This window comes from Trachymyrmex septentrionalis, unplaced genomic scaffold, assembly GCF_001594115.1.
Source record: "Trachymyrmex septentrionalis isolate Tsep2-gDNA-1 unplaced genomic scaffold, Tsep1.0 scaffold148, whole genome shotgun sequence".
Lineage (NCBI taxonomy): Eukaryota > Metazoa > Arthropoda > Insecta > Hymenoptera > Formicidae > Trachymyrmex > Trachymyrmex septentrionalis.
Genome location: NW_017304631.1, coordinates 599,462 through 613,707, shown reverse-complemented (window position 1 = coordinate 613,707; position 14,246 = coordinate 599,462). Strand labels below are relative to the sequence as shown.

At 32.1% G+C, this 14,246-nt stretch overlaps 4 protein-coding genes across 6 annotated transcripts in view; 2 read left to right on the top strand and 2 right to left on the bottom strand.

Moving 5' to 3' along the window:
* Window positions 1-159, bottom strand: part of LOC108745787 — a 1,341-nt gene extending 1,182 nt beyond the window's left edge. The window contains exon 1 of the mRNA XM_018482137.1: window positions 103-159. The gene's annotated coding sequence lies outside the window, so the exon portion shown is untranslated. The remainder of the gene's footprint in view (window positions 1-102) is intronic.
* Window positions 160-258: 99 nt separating this feature from the next.
* LOC108745786 (protein SMG5) lies at window positions 259-6,338 on the top strand. Of its 2 annotated transcripts, XR_001939120.1 has the most exons (9): window positions 259-682; window positions 1,107-1,329; window positions 1,726-1,890; window positions 2,061-2,329; window positions 2,477-2,657; window positions 2,753-4,523; window positions 4,629-4,964; window positions 5,837-6,114; window positions 6,229-6,338. XR_001939120.1 is itself a non-coding variant. In XM_018482135.1 (8 exons), exons 1-8 carry the CDS (start codon window positions 609-611, stop codon window positions 5,902-5,904), a joined length of 3,087 nt encoding a protein of 1,028 aa, XP_018337637.1. In that variant the 5' UTR covers window positions 259-608; the 3' UTR covers window positions 5,905-6,186. The 2 variants fall into 2 exon arrangements, 1 of the variants encoding a protein (XP_018337637.1); XM_018482135.1 differs by lacking the exon at window positions 6,229-6,338 and having other exon boundaries at window positions 5,837-6,186.
* A 2,198-nt stretch (window positions 6,339-8,536) lies between these two features.
* LOC108745795 (aspartate aminotransferase, mitochondrial) lies at window positions 8,537-11,783 on the bottom strand. 2 transcript variants are annotated; one of them, XM_018482154.1, is made up of 8 exons: window positions 11,504-11,783; window positions 10,815-10,971; window positions 10,494-10,622; window positions 10,211-10,432; window positions 9,722-9,878; window positions 9,502-9,600; window positions 9,054-9,370; window positions 8,537-8,912 (listed from the first exon to the last, which is right to left on the bottom strand). In XM_018482154.1, exons 1-8 carry the CDS (start codon window positions 11,590-11,592, stop codon window positions 8,790-8,792), a joined length of 1,293 nt encoding a protein of 430 aa, XP_018337656.1. In that variant the 5' UTR covers window positions 11,593-11,783; the 3' UTR covers window positions 8,537-8,789. The 2 variants fall into 2 exon arrangements, with proteins under 2 accessions (XP_018337656.1, XP_018337657.1); XM_018482155.1 differs by having other exon boundaries at window positions 10,815-10,974; window positions 11,507-11,783.
* Window positions 11,784-12,009: 226 nt separating this feature from the next.
* Window positions 12,010-13,958, top strand: LOC108745797 (THO complex subunit 6 homolog). Its single transcript, XM_018482156.1, has 5 exons — window positions 12,010-12,458; window positions 12,640-12,861; window positions 12,993-13,160; window positions 13,260-13,422; window positions 13,544-13,958. The coding sequence occupies exons 1-5, from the start codon at window positions 12,343-12,345 to the stop codon at window positions 13,862-13,864; spliced, it is 990 nt and encodes a 329-aa protein (XP_018337658.1). The 5' UTR covers window positions 12,010-12,342; the 3' UTR covers window positions 13,865-13,958.
* The last annotated feature ends 288 nt before the right edge of the window (window positions 13,959-14,246 follow it).

The window sequence follows — 14,246 nt, the reverse complement described above, 5'->3', positions numbered from 1 at the left end:
CTAGCCGAAAAGTATATAGACTTCATCTTTTATTTGTACATTCATATATTATTTAAAAAAATCTCCTTTTCTATGTCTATTTATTGTATCTAACTTGTTTACTTTTTTATCAAACTAACTAACGTCGAACACTTGACAAATAACCGGTACTTTCAAATGAAAACACAATGATCATAGTAGGGAGTTTTTGCGGTATCGGATTCTTATTTCTAGGATTTCTAGACGCGGTGAGCGACGATATCCAATGAAAGCTCTGCTTTTTATCACTTGACGATGCAAAGCAGAGCTCTCATTGGATATCGCATTGTTCATCGCGTCCAGTGTACAATAGGCTTAAGTGTACTGCAGTCGTGGACGGACTGGATCAGATTCACCAGACTGAACGGGCAGTGGATAGTGGATGGGTGTCACGGGTGTTACGTTTGGAACAGCGGAAAGAGAAAGTGAGCACTGGTGGACACTGCACAGGTAGCAGCGACGAGGTGTGTCGACGAACGGGCGACGAATGTCGAGATTTCTGAGTCTTCGGAGGAGATGCGCGTCCCAGGGGACGGCAGGGCAATGAGTAACGACGAGTCGGCCGGAACGCGGGTCATGAGTAACGCAAAATGAGAAGAACGTTTAACGCCACGGTGGAGGCCCGAACAACGGACTGCCTCGAAGTCACGAGACGTCTGCACAAGTAAGTCCCTCCGCTTCTCTGCGTGGAAATAAAATACTCTACTGTGAAAGTATTATTTTTTATCTTTACCGTGGTAAAAAAAAAAGAGGTACTTTCGTAACGATCTTAGGGAAACAAAGAGATTTCGAGAGAGACGTGAACCTAACCCGTCGTCTCAATCGCCATGCTTGGTTTTTCACACGTTTCTCGATGAATTTTGCGCGGTTTCCGATATATCAGGCATGATTGATTCATTCTTAATTGGAAAAACATCTGATTAATGCTACTGTACTTTTAACATTGGATATGATAATAGATTATCTTACTGGTAAATGAAAAAAATTGTACAGTGAAACGTGTATCTTTTTGATAATGACCTTCACACGTGATGCAAAATATGCTGGTTCGCTCTTTAAATGTACATTTTATTATTTGTTTTGTTAAGAAGCGTGACAGAGATCGTTAAGAAATTGGATGAGGAAAAGAATCGTGCCCTGACAGTAAGCGACATATTTCTTTCATCTGGAAAAATTCAGCGTATGAAACTTAAGGATTATTGCGAGAGACTGATATTAAAAGACCCTATTGGAAATGTGCATAAAATAGAGGAGCTTCTCTGGAGAAAGGCCTTCTACGATGTTGTATACACAGCCAAGAAGTTACGGAAGGTAATATTTATAATGTGATATATTAAAAATTGAAGCTGACAATAAGCCTCTTGCCTAAAATAATAGTGATTCAGAGTTCTGAATATCTTCATTTTTACTTCTAAATCATGAAATTCGGAGTATCTCTAAATCATGAAATTAAGAACTATGGTTCTACCATTACCTTCCACTCACGCTACTCACATATATCTAACGCATATGGAAGAGATTTTATATATTTGAGATTTCAGAGTAAAATATATAGAAATTAATATATATATATATACATATACACATTATAATTTTTATATATTTTATATACATGTATAGTATATTTTATTTATTTTAAGTATATATGAATATATACAAGTTTTTAAAATATAGAATAATAAGAAATAATCATTAACAATATTTTAGGGTAACACCTGGAATGATATGGAAAAAACGCTGCTTTCGATTCATTTGGCAGTGGGTGTGGGATATTATCATCATCTAATAATGAGACTGCAAACTGAATACGATCTAGACCTTATTGGTGTTGTTGATTTTGCTTTCATTCAAAACGAAAGTATTTCATCATACGTAAGAAAATTTTTTAATATTTCACTTAATTTATTCTGGTTAGGAAACAAAAGTCTTATGTTAAAAGTATATTAATTATTATGATTTTTAATTGTGATATTATATACAAATTATATGATAGTTATGTAAGATATAATATGTAATGTAATACAATTCTAAATTTGTGGTAGGCAAGAACTAAGACAGGGCAAACTAAAACTCATACCAAGGAGCTCAAACAGTGTGTCATGCGCTTGATCCATCGAAGCTTAGTATGCCTTGGAGACTTGAGTAGGTACAAATTAGAATTAAATTCAAACTGGGATCCAATGATAGCAAACAGGTATTATAAGATGGCTATAGCTATTGATCCAAACATTGGTATGCCTCACAATCAACTTGGTACTATAGCAGGCAATAAAAATTATGGATTAGATGCAGTTTATCATTATATGAGAAGGTTGGTGTCAATAATTTAATAACTAATTTAATGGCAATGTTAATACATTTTCCGATAATAAGTTGTATCCTAGTAATTTTATTTTCTTTCTATTAATATGTAAATATTTTTTAATCAATACTGATTATAATTTTAATTATTTTGCAGCGTTTTGTGTCCTGAGCCATTTGAAGGAGCAGAAGGAAATTTAAAGAAAATTGTAATAACTCAGTCGACCTATACAGATGAAAGCAATTCTGTCCATCATTGTGTATCGCGATTATTTTCTTTGTTACGTTTATGGGATTATGAAAATCCAAATTCTGATAAAATAAATCAAGAATGCCAGGTATTTAATTGACGTTAAGATATTTATAGATATTTTTGAATTTTACATGACAACATTTTTACAATTTACGATGGTGGTTAATTTTTTTTTAACAGGATCTCTTAACTGATATAGAGAAGTGCTTAACAATGGATCACATTGAGCCAAATAATACAAATTCTCTTGAAAATATGGATAACATAGAAACATATCTTCAAAATTGTAAAAACAGACCAATGCTTTATTTAACAGATGATATGGTGTTTAAGATCGTGACAATATGTTTAATGTCAATTTCTAGATTAAAAAATAAAGAATCCAACGAAGTACAGGGCGTCGTTGCTATAACTTTAGCGATACTGTCACAATTGTTAGAGTTTATAATAAGAAAACTACAAGAAATGATCATAGAAATGGCTGTGCCTAATGTAGAAGCAACTATGAAGGGAAATACTTGTTCCAAATTAAAAAATGCACAGGAAAATCAAGCATTATCTGAATCAGGAGATAACAGAAATCACGTGAAAGAAAAAGACTCTATTTTTAGCAAAGACAATAATGTACTCAATTTACATGAGACTAACAAAATTAAGTCGTCTGATAACGGATTCACAAATAAATCAGGCCCCAAAAAAACTCGCAACAAATCGAAAAGTCTTCTCAGCAAGCTTCGTAGACGAAAAAGAACTAGCTCTGATTCAGATGCGAGCGACATAGATCAGTCAACATTAGCGTCGTCCAGTGACGAAATCAACTCTGATGTGTCTGAAACGGAAGACGACGTGTTGAGTGAGGGAAACGATGCATTGTCGGACGATAATACAGATGACGAAGAACCATCTCCAGAAAGTAAGATTCAGACTATCGAAAATGTAGCGCAGCCAGCGAAAAAAGAGATGAACGGCCATGGCAGCGATATTACCGACAAAACGGAGGATTGTGATAAGAACGGTATAAACCATTTGGTTAACGGACAACAGCACGCGACCAATCAGCAGACAGGTTCGAAAGCACTGAGTGATAAAAATTCTGTAATTAATTCTGTGAGCAGCAGTGCTGTGACTATCACGAATACTGACTCGTCTAATACCTTCGAGGAAGGTAATGATCGTTTATGCAATGCGGACAACATCTTTTATATGGCACAGTTGAAAAAGCAAAGCTTAAAATCGGATGACATTTTGAATATATTGATTGATAAGGAGATTCTTGTGTCTATTAAAGTATGTTGCGATTGGCTTCGAAGTAACCCTGACATTGTGAGGATATGCGCCAAGAGTTCGCGAACATTATTGAAACGTGTTACGATCCTATTAAATCTAATCAATATGGATATTGAAACTCTTGTGCAGGGAAGCGAAGATTTCTCGATTCTATCCAGTGTGGAGAAACTGAAAGAGTACACGAAGATTGTACCTCTACCAGAGGACATTGATCTTCGTGGGTTAAATTTACTAGAAAATGCTCATAAAGCTCTCAATTGGCAAATACTTCGTAAACACAAAATGAACAAGCGGGAAGAAATACTGCTGAGAGTATTGAAGCTAATTGAATTCGGACACCATCTCTGTTCTGTTGAGAATTCAAAAGTACAATACGATCAGACTCAGCGATTGTTCGCGGTGACGGACGAAAACTCCTCAAACGCTCCAAAGGTAATAGGTTTAGATGAGAAAAATTTCGGGCCGGAACACTCGAAACAGAAACTTATGAAACACATGGGCAAATTGTGGTTGAATGCCGAGGTTCGAGCTTTAGAGAGTCAAGTACAATCTCGATTGATGTCGCCGTATCTTGTTCCCGATCACAAAGCTTTATCCAAGCATACGCCGGCTCTTAAACGCTTAGTGGAAGCAAAAATATTTGTTGTGGTGATTCCTTCGGTTGGTAAGTAAATCTGTGTTCAAAGTGTAAGATGAAAGAATTGTATTAAAAAAATGAATACAGAAATTATTTTATTGTCTATTATTTATATAAAACTGTATTTAATAGTTGTTTCTGCTCTGGACGAGGTGAAACGTGTAAGCGCTCAGGCGAGAGAAGCGACACGATGGCTGGAGGTGCAACTGAGGTGTGGCTCAAGGTTCTTACGGGCGCAGAGACCACATGAACGTTTGGCGCCGCCGTTAATAACAGAACCAAAACCGAAGGACAAGGAAGCATGGTTATTTTTTCAGATAATAGAGTGTTGTTACTATCTGACTCAGGAAGCGAAGGTTGGTTTTACTGGTGACGGAGAGGTACCTGTTGTGACTCTCCTGACTGGTTGTAAGCCAGACGATAGAAGAGCTTTGGATTTTAGTCCTGATGGATTAGCAGAAAGTGCAGGTAGCTATCACTTTCGTATTTTTTTTGTTCCTAGAATGCTAACCATAAAGCGATCAACTAATCAATTGGTTCTATATGTATGCGTGCGTGCATGCATGTGTATATATACATATATATATACATGGTATGCAAATAGTAAATTATTGGATTGGCGAGAAAGTGATTGCGGTATTTTTTAGCTCAAAGTTGTATATACAATATCTTCGTCAATAATGAATGAAATTCAAATTTAAAAAAAGGGTTTTAAAGCTTGAAATCTCTACTTTTAAAAGCTTATCACATTTTTTAAGTTTATATGAGTTTGGTAATTTTTACATACCAAAAACTACGAGCTGAAAAAGACGAAAAATTTTTTTCTCACTTTGTGGATTTGTAACGTGTCCAAAACGAATTTGAGAAAATTTTCGATTACCTATCGTGAAAGCTTGATACTTTCCCTACAAAATCGTTTTTTTTTTTTAATATTCCTACGATTTTTGGTTACTGAGTTATCGCGGATTAAATAAAAGAATTATTTTGACTTTAATTGCTCATAACTCCATTAAAAATTGTCGTATCGTAATTTAAAAGAGATTTTTAAAGCTGAAACTTTACTCTATCAAGATATATTTATATTGGTTAGTAAGAAAGTAATTACGGTTTTTACTGATAGATGTCTTTTAAAAAAACGCAATTATTTTCTCGCCAACCCAATAATTACATGGATTTATGAAAAAAAATTTTACATAGTATTTTTAATCGGTGTCTCAATAATTTTGTATATAATATCGCTCTACAATTATATTACAAAATTATAATTTTGAAAAAATATAAATTTAAGACTCATTCTTACAGCAAAACTTAATATTTATTTGATATACGTTTACTTCTAGGTGTTAATCTGGAGCATATAGAATTGTTTTATGTAAAGTGGAAATCGTCAATCAAGAGCTACGGTTGAGCGAAATATATCACTTTTGCGTGATTATTTGTCGCCAGTCTCATTCAGAGATCTATTGCTCGGGTGCTACACAACCGGATTTTCAGCCGATTAAAGAGCAAATACGGCAAGAGGGTTGGAAACCCGCATATGAAACGGAAAATTGACAAACTACCGCTGTTTGGTGATCGGTGCCGATAAAGAATGTCATTTTCCGCAGTAGAATCTTAAGTAATAGAATCATGTTTTTTCCTCTTTCTAATCATTCGTATTGCCATTTATGTTTAAAAAGATTGTATTTTTAAGTAAACGTTTTTAAATAATTAGACTACTACTTTTGTCCAGCCCTATCATCCAGTTGGCGAGTCGCAGCCGTTTGCAGATGCAAATTAACACGTTACTGAAGAACATAAGGCATAAAATTAAATGAGTATTACACACACGAAATAATCGAGAACTGTTCAAATTCGAGCATTTATGCTAACTTTGTAAACGAAAACAAAAATATGTATAATCTTATGTTGTATTCAATTATTTCTATTTAATTATTGTTGCATAGTTCGTTATTACTCCATACAGCATAGAAGCTTGCTGTTACGTTTGCGACTATTACTAGATATTTTTAGAATGTTGCAATATTCCTGCAATATTGCTCTGTAGAATGATCTTTACTGTATGGGACATTTACATTATGTAAAAATGTAAAATATGTAAGTATTGAACACAAAGCATTTTCGAAAATTTACGCACGCTGGGTGCAGACACAATAGAGATCTATATCAATTGCACACAAGCTAATTGCGCACAAATCAATCCCACTGCTAAAATAAAAATATGTATAAAAACTTCCTACGCAGAAGTCGCTGTGATTGACAGTGGACAATTGCAACAGTGTGCAAGTGAACCACTCTCACACGATTCCAAGCAGAACAAGTTATTATGATATCAAAATGATCAGTAAAAGTCATTTTTCTATCATTTCCGATAATAGAATAGACGCTTCCTAATAAGTTGAAATCTTTTATTCTCTGTTCCTATTGTAGTTTGTACTTTTCTTTTGTATGTACTCAGCATCCTCGCTTTCTCTTTTTTCAACGCTCAAATCAGAGCTCAAATATATATTTCTCATGTTTAATTAAAAAATATTTGAGGATTTCAAGCAATGCAAACAGACCTTCTGATTCGGTGGAAACATGCAAGCCAACCTAACTCTAACCCGACTCTGGGTATTATGGAATTATTTGAATTTGAAATAGATTCCGATTATATAGCAATGTGCCATGGTTTGCTTAATGTATTTCTTTTTCAACAATTATATAAAAAAGGAGCTACAAGCCAAGCAGGGTATTTTCTGATGATACACGATGCTTGTTTTCTTACTGGATTGCTAGCTGAATTAGATTCTTGCTATCGTATTGAATCAATACTATACAATATTGACTGCGATGCTGCAGGCATTAATAATCGATTATGTTGATCAATTTCTTACAGCTTATTACTTACTATTTCGATTATTATTTCCATTATAAATGATTTATAAAAATTATAGGATCAGGTACTGAGCTAATATTGTGCCAATAATTCTACTACTAGGATTGTACATATGTACATATAAAACATTTTACTTGCTTCTTTTGATCATTGAAATATAAAACCTTCATTATTCAATAATCTTACTTCAATATATTTTAGCACAAAACATGTAGCAAAAATATATATATACATTATACATACATATATACATATATATATATATATATAGAGTGTAAAAAACGAAGTATACAATTACAGTAAACTTGCATTTTTTTCTTAAATGTAATCATATTCAAATTGCAGGAAAATAAGACAGTAAGTAAGTGAGGAAAATATTAATATGATCTTTACATATACTATATTTTTTACAATATAAACTTTACAAGAAACTTGATATCTTTAATAAAGCTCTTCAGAAGCTTATAAATGGCGAAAATATAAAACACAGTCTATCTTCTTTTATTCTAAAAATTTTCCTCTGTTCTAAGTCTATTAATTTTATTTAAACAAATCTTTGTGCTATCTCATATGTCACATTATTTCCTATTTTTCTCATAATTGTTAGAATGAAAAAGGATTAGACACTTTTGTATCATTCACAATTAAGTATGGACATCTCTCACTAAAAGAATTTAGAATAGAGGAAATATTCGATTTCAATGATTTAAGAATAAAAAAATTTTTAATTAGAAGTTAGATATAAAAATAAATTGCATTACAAAACGAGCATTTTCTACTGGAATCTAATATACACAGCTGCAATTAATGTTCAACATTTGAATGTTCGCAATTCGTACTATTCACTCGCATTTCACATTGTAATATTCGCATTATAATATGAATTATATAAAATACAATTATTTCATCTCCATACAGCACAGATATATAATAAAAAAAATTTTTTTTAAAGACAAATGTCAAAATATATATACTTATCATTTTTATATTAAAATATCTAAACTATTGTAAAAATAAAAAATAATTCTTTGATTTAAATCTATACATTAATAATTCAGATAAATATCTGTATAATATACATATATCAAACTATATAATTGATATCCAATTATTTACTGTTGTACAAGACATTTGCACAAAAACAAATAGATTGTTATTCGCGAATATTTAAAAATCGAATGGATGTTTGATATATTTATCACATATAAATCAAAATAAATATTGACTGTATAAACTTGAAAAAGATTCATATCCGTGCTGCGTGGTTTTCTATATATTTTTCTATTTTGATAAAAATTGTCACTTCCACTTGCTCAGTTTGTATAAAATAGATTGTGAGCGCTATATATTATCATTGGATAATGACAGGGCGGTTTCGGATGAAATGATAGTATATTTAATTGTCAAATAGTAAGTTACTTGGTAACTTCGTGCATTGCATGTGCCAAGTATTCTACATTTTTCGACGTTACACCAGCCATGGAAATACGGCCATCCTTAGTCAAATAAATGCTAAAGTCCTTTGTAAGTTTTTCTACCTGTTAACAAATCAACAATAAAAACCGATAATTAATCATAATGATACTATAATTATTTTTGTAATTTATTTTGATTTTCTTATTTAAAGAACATTATTACATATAGTATATTTTAGGTCTTAATACAGAAAAAAAGATTACCTCGTTCGGCTTTAGACCAGTATAACAGAACATCCCGATTTGATCGGTGATGTGAGACCAGTTACGAGTGCTACCGTTCTTTTTCAGATTATCACGCAACTTTGTGCGAACCGAGATGATGCGATCGGCCATACCCTTTACATCGTGTAACCACTCCTTTCGCAGTTCAGGATTGCTGAGGATTTCATTAACTATACGAGCTCCGTAAATGGGTGGGTTTGAATACATGGGCCTAATCAGAATCTTCAGTTGTGACAAAGTGCGTGCAGCTTCATCTTTACTAGACGTCACTAGACTGAACGATCCAATGCGCTCACCTAAAGAAATAAAAGAAAAAATATATTTTTAACTTTATATATTTTTTGTGTGTGTGTGTGTGTGTGTGTGTGTGTGTGTGTGTGTGTGTAATTTTTACATATACATATAGTATATTTTTATTTGTACATACCATAAAGACCCATATTCTTTGCATAGGATTGAGCTAAAGCAATTTTGTGACCTTCCTTAATAAATAGTCTAACTGCATAAGCATCTCTTGTAAGATCTCCTACAGAAAAATGAAATAAGTAAAATTATAAAAAATGTTAGAGTGCACTAGTATTAAAATTATAAAGTATTGTAAGGTTAATAGTAATAGATATACTATTATAAATTACATTTAAAAATACCTGAGGCAAAGCCTTGATATGCCATGTCAAAAAATGGGAACAGATTCTTCTTCTTAATCAGAGTAGACAATTCTCCCCATTGTTCCGGTTTGGGATCGACACCAGTAGGATTATGAGCACATGCATGTAGAAGGATAATTGATTTCTCAGGAATATTCTATTCACAGATAAAATCATTAGTATGATAAAATATTAATTCATTCAGAATTATTAATGTTAATTAATGTAATGCTGCATGTATTGATTTTATGAGCAATATGTCTCGTAAAATTTCTGCCCAATTGTAATTATTATTCATATTTGTTAGAAATTACATTATTAATATTTAGAAAACATTTACATTAGTACATAAATATTAGTTGTTATAGTTTTAAATAATTCGATATAAAATTTTATGATTAATATTTATCTTTTAGATATATTCTACCGATGCATGCATTAATATTTACAATAATAGTTATTCCTTTTATTAAAAAATCTTGTACTAACTGATATATCTTCCATTACTCCTTTAAAATCTAAACCACACGTTTTTGGATCATAATAGCGGTAAGATTTGACTGTAAGCCCGGCAAGTTTAAATAGAGGATTGTGGTTCCCCCATGAAGGAGTTGGTAAATAAATGTCCTTATTGCCAGGAAAATAATGAGACAGAAATTGTGCTCCAATAAAGAGAGAACCAGTACCGGAAATTCCTTGGACTGTTGCGTTCTAAAAAGAAAAATCTTTGTTAAGAAAAAACTTTACATATTATTGTCATTATAATATTTACCAATCCATTTGCAACAACTTCATTTCCATCTCCAAGAGCTAGATTAATACTATGCTGGCAAAACTCGATATTACCAGCAATTGTGGAGTATTCCTTGTCCATTTCTTTAATTCGTATTTTCTCTTCTGCCTGTTATTTAATCCAAAATACAAATTTTGTATTATATTTTATAATAAATAAAATTGTATACCTATTATACTTATTATATATAATAATTTTCTACATTAATTAATATTATATAATAATTATCTACACAATTTTATCATTATATCTATATATAATATTAATTTTTCTCTTCTAAAATTGATCTTTATAACTAACCTTCCGAACACTCGGAAGAACATACGGTTTGCCATTGTCATCCCTATAAGCGCCAGCACCTAAATTGATTTTTTTTGAATTTTGATCTCTCTTGTATGCCTCAGTGACTCCCAGAATGGCATCTGGTGGTCCCATTTCAACATGAGACCACCATGAACTGTATAACATATGTGTTTTAAACAAATTGCTTACTACATTATCATGTAGTTTATTTGATTTCATACCAAGAAGATAGAATATTAAGAGTGCATTCCGTTTCATGCACCTTATCTTTCAAGGTCGATGTAAGTTAAAAAACAATTGGATAGAAATTTGAATTTATAAAAGATAATTTAATTCAATTAAAAGGAACTTAGATGTTTCTTTCTGTTTTTTTTTCTTTTGCTCAAATCTTTTATGACTTTTTATACATAAAGTAGATATACATGTTCAAATATTTTCAATTACATAATTAAATTAATTGATCTTCTCGCTGTGCTGATTCTTAATACTTCTCTGCAATTTTATGACTATACATATCTCGAAATCTTGATTATTAAAATAGATAAGCTATAGAATAAAATTAAGACTCCAATTTCGATCCACAGATAATGGTAATGCAATCGTATCTCCAATGAAAAAAGCATGCACTGGGTGATTTTATGAAGGTCGAAAGGTCATTCGTTTTAGATCGAACGGCGAAAACTCACCAAGAGGATCTCGCAGTCATGGAGATGGGATTGCTGGCACTTTTTAGGAAATTGCCAGCTGTCACGAGCAGTCTTGTGGTGTGTGCCATTTGGAGTATAATTTTTCGCTTTCTAAATGTGAAGAACAAGAGCTAACCTCAGATGATGTCGAACTTCGAATTTGACTGAACCCGGGGCCGGTGCTGAGAGAAAGAGATTCGCGGAATTTTGGGCATATATATTTTGACTATAACAAGACTGACTGACTGACTGGAACGTTCACTGATATTCGTAAAACGGTGGTCACATGATCAGTGCAAAATCGCGCGGAATACGACAAGGTTATCATTGTTTTCGCTATCGTGTTATCATTTATCAACGCGTTATCAACGTAGAAATTCTTTTCTTTATATAATTACTTTGTTTTGCGCATAAAGTATATAACGTCATAATCGTTTTGCGTTTACAATATTGGAAACAATCAGGCTTAAAGAAATTGATATAAAAAATTTGTGGACCGTGTTCAATGCGCGAAAATTTTCAGCTTTTTTTGCTCGCAGTTAAATCTCCCTTTTTAAAGCGAACTTTGAATTTATTATTATCATTATAAATATTTCTTTAATTTTCAAAAACGATAAGGCTTTTAAAGCTCTGCGATGTTTTCCTAACCTAATCTAATTCTCTAACCCTAACCTAAAAATACTTTGGTAAACATTCGACTTTGCTGCACGTTAATTGTCCGATAATTTTGTTTGCAAGACTTGTGTAAAAAGAACTTTTAAGTTGCTAATATTATGATAAAATATTAGAGAGGAAAACGATTGATTGTGTACGTGTATGTGTAATAAACTGTGGAGAGAATGATAGAATCGACTGACAAGAAGTTACTTTACAACACCGTATTATCACAAACATTCTCACCCGATGGAAATTATCTTCTGGCTGGCAATATTTATGGGGACATCTCAATATTTGAGTAAGGAAATTTTTCAATGAGAAATTTTGTTTCCAGTGTAACGTATATTATTGCAATACTTATGCAATTTTCTGCAAGAAGTTGAAAATAGTTAAGATGTGTACATACTTAGTCTTTGAAATCAGGCAAACAGCCTTATTTTTAAATTACTTAATTTAATGCTTTCTAAATTTTCAAATAGTCTGTCAAAGGCCTTAGGGCCCAACAAAGAGAATGAGTTACAAGGACCCAGTTATCGCTTTGCTGCACATCCTGATCAGGAAGTTGCATGTATGCTCTCTATGGAGAATTTTCTTGTGACAGGAACACGTGGTGAAATATCAGGATGGGACTGGAAGATAGTTACATCGAATAAGGCTCCTAAGAGTAAAGTATCATGGAATATACAAATTCCTGCTAATAAGTAAGTGACATTAAAAGAATATAATTAAAACAAAATGTATTAAAAATTGTGATGTGTTTAGAATTGTAAATTATAAACTTAGTATATTCATCTTTTAGAATAAAAAAAACAAAATATGTATTTCCTTTCAGAGACAATTACGATAAGCCAGATATAAATTACATGCTGTATTCAAAAATGAATAATTTACTGTATGTTGGATGTGGTGATAATAATATTTATATCATAAACTTAGAGAGCAGGAAGATTCTGAGAAGCATGCAGGGCCATACTGATTACATACACTGCCTTGCCATGATGTAATTATTTTTTGATAATGACTATGAGAACTACATTATACAAAAGTTATACTGGTTATTATTTAGATTTATTATAATTTAGATTTTCACGAATTTTAGGGATAATCAGCTTGCATCCTGTAGCGAGGATGGTTCTGTGAGATTATGGGATTTGCGCAAAAGGGAAAACACTAATATATTAACGCCTCATTTAATAGATAAAGTTGCTCGACCACGACTTGGAAAATGGATTGGTGCTGTTGATTTCACGGAAGACTGGTTGGTAAGTAACAATGATATATTTATCAGAATATTTATCAGAAAGGAAGGATATTAAATAATTAAAAGGAAATGAATTGTATCTAAATTAATTTTTAATTATATTCTGATTATAATAATTCTAGCTGTGTGGCGGTGGGCCTAGTTTATCATTGTGGCACGTACGAACGATGGAGGTAGCGACAATTTTCGATTTGGCTGATCAAGGAATCCATGTAGCAGAAATCTATGAAGAACGCGTGATCGCTGGAGGATCGACTGACCACGTTCATCATATGACATATCAAGGCGACATTCTTGCCAAAGTTCCCACCTCGAGTCTCACAGTCTATAGTGTAGTACATCAAGAAACACCACATAAAGTGCTCAGTGTGGCTGGCTCTTCAAATTGCATTGACATTAGCACAAACTACAATTATCGCGAAATGATGCTCAAGTTTGCGTAATAATTATTAGGAATTATTAGGAATAATTACCGAAATTCCGTGTTATGAAATGGGAATTTAATTTTCCAATAAGGATTTTTCCAAATAGTTTGGATGAACGAATTAAATATAATTAATTTGTAATTTTTTAAAATAAATATATTAATAAAGTATACATTTTTTATACGATATGATTCTTTTGTACAAATATACAAGCGATATTTGCGCAATGAAATGCAAAAATAGATATACATGCATTTTTATAATTATCTTTATAATTATACTTTTTATATTGTCTTTTTTCCTTTCTTAGGAAAATGTAGAATAAAATACAGATAAACATGAAAGTTTATCTGTATTTGCCGAAGAATTTTGACTATCTTTTTCGTGATTGCTAAGTATT

Bases quoted from the DNA above. Each gene is read 5' to 3' on its own strand.
- LOC108745797 (XM_018482156.1), top strand. From the start codon at position 12,343: ATGATAGAATCGACTGACAAGAAGTTACTTTACAACACCGTATTATCA. The intron at 12,459-12,639 runs GTAAGGAAATTT...ATTTTCAAATAG, and splicing joins GGGGACATCTCAATATTTGA to TCTGTCAAAGGCCTTAGGGC. The intron at 13,423-13,543 runs GTAAGTAACAAT...TAATAATTCTAG, and splicing joins ATTTCACGGAAGACTGGTTG to CTGTGTGGCGGTGGGCCTAG.
- LOC108745795 (XM_018482154.1), bottom strand. From the start codon at position 11,592: ATGGCACACACCACAAGACTGCTCGTGACAGCTGGCAATTTCCTAAAA. The intron at 10,972-11,503 runs GTGAGTTTTCGC...TATGTTATACAG, and splicing joins ATGACTGCGAGATCCTCTTG to TTCATGGTGGTCTCATGTTG. The intron at 10,623-10,814 runs GTTAGTTATAAA...ATTAAATAACAG, and splicing joins TTCTTCCGAGTGTTCGGAAG to GCAGAAGAGAAAATACGAAT.
- LOC108745786 (XM_018482135.1), top strand. From the start codon at position 609: ATGAGAAGAACGTTTAACGCCACGGTGGAGGCCCGAACAACGGACTGC. The intron at 1,330-1,725 runs GTAATATTTATA...ACAATATTTTAG, and splicing joins CAGCCAAGAAGTTACGGAAG to GGTAACACCTGGAATGATAT. The intron at 2,658-2,752 runs GTATTTAATTGA...TTTTTTTAACAG, and splicing joins AAATAAATCAAGAATGCCAG to GATCTCTTAACTGATATAGA.